We start from the raw sequence: 9,001 nt of genomic DNA, 5'->3' as shown, positions 1-9,001 counted from the left end.
GGCCCCTGATGATAGGGGCACGACTCCTTGAGCATCTTGTCGAAGAGATTGGCGCCCCCGGGAGGTTTCCGAGGGTTCTTCTACTCAGCAGCGGCGACAAGGTCCGCGTTGGCGGCATCGCATTTCGCTTGCGACTTCTTCTTGCCTTTCTTCTTGGTGCCGCGCTGAGTTGACGCCTCGGGGACATCTTCCGGTGGGCGGCCCTGGGGCTGCTTGTCCTTCCGGAAGATGGCCTCAACCGCCTCCTGGCCAGAGGCGAACTTGATGGCGATGTCCATCAGCTCGCTCGCCCTGGTGGGGGTCTTGCGACCCAGCTTGCTCACCAGGTCGCGGTAGGTGGTGCCGGCGAGGAACGCGCCGATGACATCCGAGTCGGTGACGTTGGGCAGCTCGGTGCGCTGCTTCGAGAATCACCGGATGTAGTCCCGGAGAGACTCTCCCGGCTACTGGCGGCAGCTTCGGAGATCCCAGGAGTTTCCAGGGCGCACGTACGTGCCCTGGAAATTGCCGGCGAAAGCTTGGACTAGGTCGTCCCAGTTGGAGATCTGCCTCGGAGGCAGGTGCTCTAGCCAAGCTCGAGCGGTGTCGGAGAGGAACAAGGGGAGGTTGCGGATGATGAGGTTGTCATCGTCCGTTCCACCCAGGTGGCAGGCCAGCCGGTAGTCCGCGAGCCACAGTTCCGGTCTCGTCTCCCCCGAGTACTTTGTGATAGTAGTCGGGGTTCGGAACCGGGTCGGGAACGGCGCCCGTCGTATGGCCCGGCTGAAAGCCTGCGGTCCGGGTGGTTCGGGCGAGGGACTCCGATCCTCCCCGCTGTTGTAGCGTCCCCCACACCTGGGGTGGTAGCCTCGGCGCACCCTCTCGTCGAGGTGGGTTCGACAGTTGCGGTGAGGGTGTTCGTTGCCGAGGCGACCCGGGGCCGCAGGCGCTGTATTGCGTGTGCGCCCGGTGTGGACCGAGGCTTCCCGCATGAATTGGGAAGTTGCGGCGCGATGTTTCGAGGGGTACCCCTGCCTTTGGGAGGCAGAGCTTTTGGCCCGTTGGACCGCGGCATCCTCCAGGTGATTCTTGAGCTCTCCCTGGATACGCCGCCCCACGGTGGTAGATGGCTCTGGCATCGCGCGGAGACGTATTGCCGCTGCAGCCAGGTTCTGGCCGACCCCACTGGAGGCCGGTGGCGGCCTTGCCCTGGCATCGTCGGCGATGCGGTGCTGGATGCCCTGGGGTAGATGACGCGCTTCTCCGGTCGGAGGTTGGCCTGCCCATTCCTGCCCGATGTCCCGGTGGAACGGCTCAAGCGTTCCTGCTCCCTCGTCGAGCCTGGCCTGCATCTCGCGGATTTGCTCGAGCTGTGGGTCATGAGCCCTCGTCGGGACGGGGACCACAGCTAGCTCCCGAAGGATGTCAATGCGAGGCGCAGGCCTAGGGGGATCACCGTTTTCCGGTATACCAAGATGGTTGCGTTCGTCGGGACCCCCCAGATCGACGTGGAAACATTCACGACTTGGGTCGCAGTCCTCGTCGCCGAGGCTGCGGCAACCGTCGGAACAGTCGGAAAGGTAGTAGTCGCATGTGGTCATGAAGTCCCGCATGGCACTGGGGTTACCAAGTCCGGAGAAATCCCAACAGAAGTCGGGCTCGTCATCTTCCTCAAAACCCGAGGGCCCGTAGGTCGAGACGACCGTCAGCCGGTCCCAAGGTGACCGCATACGATACCCCAGAGGGTTTGGACTCGCCTCAATGAGAGTGTCCACCGAAGCGAAGTCGCTTGGTGGGTCGAGGCCGAATCCAAAAGGCACGAGATGGGAATCGGTCGGTACCTCTTGGTCGACGGGCGGTAATGAAGTCACGTCAGGGGCGGACTGCACCGTCGTCTCAGGCACGAGGGTGACGCCCAGCAAGTCTTTTGCGAGCGTGCTGGCGTCGTCCGTTTGCTTAGAGTTGGCGTGTTGCGGGGAGACGGCGCTCGTCTTCGTCTCAGACGCGAAGTCGATGCCCGACGTGTCCCCCGTTGGGGCGTCGGCGCCGTCGACTCGCTCGATAGCCGACAAGGTGCCGCCTCCTGCTTGGCCTCGGTTGCCCCGCCTCCTCCTCCGTCGGCGGGGGAGGGGACGGGACAAGCCCGAATGTTGTTCTTCCGCCACGTGGGGAAGACGTCGTCGATTCCGCCGCCGGCGGGCGGGTTGTCGACCGCCATTGTCGCTGTCGCGCGGCGGAGGAAGGAGTATCATGTCATAGCTGCCGTCGAGGGACATGAACTCAAGACTCCCGAAATGGAGCACCGTCCCGGGCTGGAAAGGTTGCTGGAGACTACCCATCTGGAGCTTTACGGGAAGTTGTTCGTCAACAGGCAGCAGGCCCCTACCTGGCGCGCCAACTATCGGCGTTTCGAACCCGGGGGGTCCCTGGACCGACGAGTAAATTGTCGCCGCGTGCCCCAGCCCAGATGGGTCGGCGTGAGACGGAGCGCGAAGGGGGGAAGAAGCCGGAGGGAGACAGGCGTAAAAGGGGAAACCCGCGGCCTTCGTGTTTGTCCCGCGCCCAGGTCGGGTGCGCTTGCAGTAGGGGGTTACAAGCGTCCACGCGGGAGGGAGCGAGCGGCTTACGCGAGCGCCGTCCCGTCCTTCCCCGCGCGGCCAACCCTCTGTAAGAGGGCCCTGGACCTTCCTTTTATAGGCGTAAGGAGGGGGTCCAGGTGTACAATTGGGAGGTGTAGCAGTGAGCTAACGTGTCTAGCAGAGAGGAGCTAGTGCCCTAAGTACATGCCGTCGTGGCAGCCGGAGGGGTTTTGGCATCCGGTTCGTGTGGTGTCGTGGCCGTCGGAGGAGCGCTGGAGCCTGGCGGAAGGACAGCTGTCGGGGCTGTCGAGTCCTTGCTGACGTCTCCTTGCTTCCGTAAGGGGGCTGAGAGCCACCGTCGTCATGGAGCATGCGGGGCACCATCATTACTTGTTTACCGGGGCGAGCCAGATGGGATGCCGGTCTTGTTCCCCGTAGCCTAAGTTAGCTTGGGGTAGGGTAATGATGGCGCCTCCTGTGACGTGGTCGGTCCGAGCCCTGGGTTGGGTGAGGTGGAGGCTCCTCCGAGGTCGAGGTCGAGTCTGTCTTCCGAGGCCGAGGTCAAGTCCGAGCCCCTGGGTCGGGCGAGGCGGAGACCGTCGGCTGAGGCCAGGGCTGAGTTCGAGCCCTGGGGTCGGGCGATGCGGAGTTCGTCGTCTTCAGGGGCTGAGCCCGAGTCCGAGCCCTGGGGTCGGGCGAAGCGGAGTTCGTCGTCTTCCGGGGCTGAGCCCGAGTCCAAGCCCTGGGGTCGGGCGAAGCGGAGTTCGTCGTCTTCCGGGGCTGAGCCCGAGTCCGAGCCCTGGGGTCGGGCGATGCGGAGTTCGTTGTCTTCCGGGGCTGAGCCCGAGTCCGAGCCCTTCGGGCGATGCGGAGTTTCCTATGGCGCATGAAGCCGGACTTGGCTGCTGTCAGCCTCACTCTGTCGAGTGGCACAGCAGTCGGAGCGGCGCAGGCGGCGCTGTCCTCTTGTCAGGCCGGTTAGTGGAGCGGCGAAGTGACTGCGGTCACTTCGGCTCTGTCGACTGAAGGGCGCGTGTCAGGATAAGGTGTCAGGCCACCTTTGCATTAAATGCTCCTGCGATACGGTCGATCGGCGTGGCGACTCGGCTAAGGTTGCTTCTTGGCGAAGACTGGGCCTCGGGCGAGCCGAAGGTGTGTCCGTTGCTTGAGGGGGGTCCTCGGGCGAGACGTGAATCCTCCGGGGTCGGCTGCCCTTGCCCGAGGCTGGGCTCGGGCGAGGCGAGATCGTGTCCCTTGAGTGGACCGATCATTGACTTAATCGCACCCATCAGGCCTTTGCAGCTTTGTGCTGATGGGGGTTACCAGCTGAGATTAGGAGTCTTGAGGGTACCCCTAATTATGGTCCCCGACAAATATATTCCATGATTTTAAGTTTTGTTTTATTGTCTCTTCTCATGTCAACTTTGGCCTTCACATACCTCTCTTCCCATTACTATCACATCTTAGGATTTTATTAAGCACTAGTGCCTGTAGAGGTCTCTATTGAATATGTCCAGACCATCTCAACCGGTGTTGGATAAGCTTTTCTTCAATTGGTGCTACCCCGTGCCAATCACTTACATCATCATTCTGTACTCAGTCCCTTCTTGTATGTCCACAAATCCAACACAACAATATATTTCGGTAACACTTATCTTATGAACACGACGTCTTTTTGTACACCAACATTTTATACCATACAATATGACGTGTCGCCAAGAGGGCGTCGATCAGGTTGTTGCTTATTTAATATCATACCTAGGTTCTGTTATGACACATCGCTAAGAGAGTTATGTCCCAATAGATTTATTTAGGTTTCATCTTTATTAGAATGGTGAGTTTCAATATCAGCTCATCAAACGTGTCGTAACTTAATAGTCGACTTAAAGACATGCTATGTTAAGGAAACATAGGGTATAACCGCAGCTTAGAAGCAAATTAAACATGAAATACACCAGCGTGGTTAGCTCGTAGACCGACGACTGGCTTGTCAATGGGTCTGTTTGTTTCGGCTTCTGGCAGCTTCTGGCCACCAAAAGCTGCTACGGACTACCAAACACTCAGCTTTTCAGCCAGCTTCTATAAAATTCGTTGAGGCAAAAACCATCCAAAATCAACATAAACACATAATCGGTTGAGTCGTTGTAATAGTAGGAATCCGTCACTTTCTAGATCCTGAACCCTATGAATAACTTTATCTTTATCCACACGTAATCGTAATGATACTCAGATTCTCCACACAGCCAGATTCTCCCTACAGCCAGATTTTCAGAAAAGCTGGTCAGAAAAAAGCTGAACCAAACAGCCCCAATGGCTGGTGGGCCAACACGCTTATCAGTAGCTCAATAGTCGACTCAGGATAGCGGTAGCCAGGTTGCCGAGTAGACTGAGCCCAGCAGATTACCCAAAATTTACTCATATGTATTGTTTTGCGTAGCAAACTATAAATAAATCAATAAAATACGAGTCATACGAGTCCCTGCTATCCTATCGGCACCGACTGAGATGCTAGATGAGATGCTGGATCCTATCGGCACCGACTGCCATGTCCGTCATACGAGTCCCTGCTATCTGTCAGCTCTCTAAGTTCACTCTCGGTCGTTTAGACTTTCCGCAGCGCATGCCGCTCTACCTCCCTCTCCCCTTGCATGTCGGCTACAGGAGACCCCCTACGCCCGCATTGTTTGCCTCTACACAGCCCCCTAGCGAGCGGAGTTCTTCTCTCTCCCTCCAGTTCTGGCATGTCACTGTTCACGCGCCCTAACACTGTTTGGTACTGCGGCTGTGGGCCCGCGATGAATTGTTAGTAGATGAAAAGTTGATAGTGGATAAAAAGTAGGTATATAAAATGATATTTTATGGTTGTGGTGGGGTATAGCCTATAGGGGAAGTGTTTAGGGGGAACCGCTGCGGGAGATAAAAGTAGGGGATGAAATGTTGATGATGTGATACCAAAAGTGATATATGGGGAAAATTTTAAAGGGAACCACTACGGATAGTATTAAGGCTGACATATTGCTATTTTTTAATCGCTATATTCCCAATTAACCAATAAAATAATAATTTTGATAAAATCCGCCATCTCACGCAACCATTTTTTTCTGCCACCCAGCTAACGGACACAGAAAAGAAGGAGATGGCCGACGCGCGCAGATGGGAGAGACAGAGAGCAAGTTGGAACCGAGGACTACGACACAGTCACACTACGTTCTCCTACGTAACAGCAGCACGACGTTATAGCACTGAATCCGATGACGCGCCGGCCGGCCTGCCTGCAGTGGGGCTGTGGGGGTCGAGACCGACCGGAGAAGAGAAGGAAATCGCAACCGCTACACTAGCCCTTGTTTGGCTCTTCGCTATGTCGTATATGCGAGCGAGCTCTAGTGCCTCAACTTTCGAAACCAAAGGCGAATTGCCCTATCGGCTTTATCTTTTCTTTTCTATCTTGGACAGCCAGCTTTCAGTGGAAATAGACCCTTTGTTTCTTCTCTCTCTTTTTTTTTACCCTTGGTGTTCTATAGTAGTCTATACCCGTGAACGAATTAATGGGCAATCGTGGCTTTTCGCTTCTTCGTGCGTTGCCTGCCTATATATGCAGCGTGATGGGGGGCATGTCCCTCCGGCCTGGGCCGTTACTAGCTTAGCTCATATACGTACGTACGCAGGAAGGCTGCAAGAGAGAGGAGCAATATAATGGCTGGTTCTTCGATGGACACTGAAGCTGCAGGCAAGGAGCTCAAGCAGGGCAGCGGCGGCGGCGGCGGCTACACCATGCCGGCTACTGCTCATGCGGTGGACACAGGTATGTATGAAGCGAACGAAACATGCATGCTAGGCTAGCTGTTGTGATTTTTCTTCAACTATGGTTGTCATGTTGTCGCCTCTGCATGCATGCGCGCGCAGACTCGTGGCAGCAGGTGGGGCTGCTCCTGGTGATCGGCTTCAACTGCGCCTACGTGCTCAGCTTCTCCAACCTCATGATGGTGCCCCTGGGCTGGGCGTGGGGCGTCGCCTGCCTGCTGCTCGTCGGCGCCGCCGCGTGGTACGCCAACTGGCTCCTCGCCGGCCTCCACTTCGTCGACGGCCAGAGGTTCATCCGCTACAGGGACCTCATGGGCTTCATATTCGGTAAGCACGCATTAGCTTCGCTTAGCTAACTAAAACGTACGACACCTTTCATTTGGAAAGAGGGAGTGCCACCTCATACAGTATGTGTTTGTCTTCTTTTTTTATATATACGCTTTAATTTGTTTGTTCTCAAGGGAGGAACATGTACTACATCACCTGGTTCCTGCAGTTCGCAACTCTACTTCTGTGCAACATGGGCTTCATTTTGCTAGGAGCAAGAGCGCTCAAGGTAAACAAAAAACTGTATCTGACCAGTGGTGGAGACTCCTAGTAGTATATATATAGCAGTAAATTAGTAATACGTACTCGTGGTTATTGTTATTATTAACCAGGCAATCAACACGGAGTTTACCCACACCCCAGCCAGGCTGCAGTGGTTCATCACGGCCACGGGAATCGTTTACTTCGCCTTCGCCTACTTCGTGCCGACGATTTCTGCCATGAGGAACTGGCTCGCCACGTCGGCGGCGCTGACGTTAGCTTACGACGTCGCTCTGCTGGCTATCTTGATCAGAGATGGTGACACGGCTTCTCTCTCGCTCTCTCTCTCTCTCTCTCTCTCTCTCTCTCTCTCTCTCTCTCTCTCTCTCTCTCTCTCTCTCTCTCTCTCTCTCTCTCTCTCTCTCTCTCTCTCTCTCTCTCTCTCTCTCTCTCTCTCTCTCTCTCTCTCTCTCTCTCTCTCTCTCTCTCTCTCTCTCTCTCTCTCCTCTGCTGTTTTGGATCTCATTCTGCAATCTGCATGCGCTTGAATCTGCTGTCCTTTCGTTTCTCGTTAGGGAAATCGAACAAGCAGAAGGACTATGACGTCCATGCCGGATCCCAAGCCGAGAAGGTGTTCAACGCGTTGGGCGCCGTCGCTGCCATCCTCGTCTGCAACACGTCCGGGCTGCTCCCGGAGATACAGGTCCGTACACGATCGAGCTCGCCGGCGGGCGACGTGGACTCGCGACGCTCTTAATTGGTTGTTAACTAGTTTCGCCGTTTTTCAGTCGACGGTGCGGGAGCCGGCGGTTCGCGGCATGAGGCGGGCGCTGCTGCTGCAGTACACCGCCGGCGCCGCGGGGTACTACGGCATCAGCGTGGCGGGGTACTGGGCGTACGGGTCAGCGGTGTCGGAGTACCTCCCCAACGAGCTCGGCGGCCCGAGGTGGGCCGCCGTCCTCATCAACGCCACCGCCTTCCTGCAGAGCATTGTGTCCCAACACGTACGCACGCGCGCGCACGCTATGTAATAATAGCCTAATAATATAGACGACGTACTAGCTACGACAGCGCTAACAAAGCTAGCCGGCCGCCGGGCGGGCGGCGGACAACATGTGTGCACGCATGCAGCTGTTCACGGTGCCGATCCACGAGGCGATGGACACGCGGCTGCAGCGGCTGGACGAAGGCATGTTCTCCCGCTACAACCTCACGCGCCGCGTCTGCGCGCGGGGGCTCGTCTTCGGCTTCAACGTCTTCGTCACCGCGCTGTTCCCGTTCATGGGGGACTTCGTCAACCTCGTCGGCTCCTTAGCGCTCGTCCCGCTCACCTTCACGTTCCCCAGCATGGCCGTCCTCAAGGTAAACGATCGAACAACCACCTGCTTGCTCGATCGATGCTCGATCTGTCTATGATTTGATCGTCTACGTGCTGCAGATCAAAGGCAAGAGCGGTGGGAGATGTAACAGACTTTGGCATTGGGGCATCATAGTTCTGTCCTCGGCTCTCTGCGTTGCTACCACCGCCGCCGCCGTTCGTTTGATCTTCAACAATGCTAGGATCTACCACTTCTTCGCCGACATGTAGCGAGCGAGTAGTAGTGGGATTGACATGTGTATCGTCACCACGAGGTGATAGTATGGCCACTTCGTTCTCAATTTTTTGCTTGGTTCAAGAGTGGAAGGGTACGGTGGTCACTTAGCTCATGTTTGATAAGGGCACTACATGATTAATAAGCATGCATCATGTACGTAGTCATCCTATCAAAATTTAGAAAAATGAGCTTATTGTGATCGATGGACCACCTCCCTCTAACCAAACATCTCTGTTTTCCGTGAAAGCTTAAAAGGCAACTCGTGAATGTGTTCTTTTAGACACCTCATGCCTATTATTTCTTGGAAGTATAGAATAATGTTGAGAGTTGTAAACATACATGCATGTCGCATCTAGCCCTTTTGTCTATCACACGTGTGCTACCTGTAGACTAATTGCATTATAGTGTGACTCTTGGGACTCAGACTCATGATTATATATAAAAAGTATTGAAATTGAGGTGTCTTAAACTAGTAAATCGAAGTGGAATGTATAAAAAGACTAAGGGTGCATTTGGTTG

The 9,001-nt window shown here is 55.6% G+C and overlaps 1 protein-coding gene across 1 annotated transcript; it reads left to right on the top strand.

Annotated features, from left to right (window-relative positions):
• The first annotated feature begins 5,928 nt into the window (after positions 1-5,928).
• On the top strand, positions 5,929-8,765 carry LOC103650866 (proline transporter 1). Its single transcript, XM_008676456.4, has 8 exons — positions 5,929-6,360; positions 6,462-6,686; positions 6,821-6,915; positions 7,019-7,205; positions 7,463-7,590; positions 7,676-7,891; positions 8,019-8,249; positions 8,326-8,765. Exons 1-8 carry the CDS (start codon positions 6,252-6,254, stop codon positions 8,473-8,475), a joined length of 1,341 nt encoding a protein of 446 aa, XP_008674678.1. The 5' UTR covers positions 5,929-6,251; the 3' UTR covers positions 8,476-8,765.
• The last annotated feature ends 236 nt before the right edge of the window (positions 8,766-9,001 follow it).

The sequence above is a fragment of the Zea mays genome, chromosome 3, assembly GCF_902167145.1.
Source record: "Zea mays cultivar B73 chromosome 3, Zm-B73-REFERENCE-NAM-5.0, whole genome shotgun sequence".
NCBI classification, from domain to species: Eukaryota; Viridiplantae; Streptophyta; class Magnoliopsida; order Poales; family Poaceae; genus Zea; species Zea mays.
Note: the sequence above shows the minus strand (reverse complement) of the source record. Positions and strands in the feature narration are given on the sequence as shown.

Coding starts and splice junctions, on each gene's coding strand:
- LOC103650866 (XM_008676456.4), top strand. CDS start 6,252: ATGGCTGGTTCTTCGATGGACACTGAAGCTGCAGGCAAGGAGCTCAAG. Junction 6,687..6,820: donor CCTCATGGGCTTCATATTCG/GTAAGCACGCAT, acceptor TTTGTTCTCAAG/GGAGGAACATGTACTACATC. Junction 7,591..7,675: donor GGCTGCTCCCGGAGATACAG/GTCCGTACACGA, acceptor GCCGTTTTTCAG/TCGACGGTGCGGGAGCCGGC.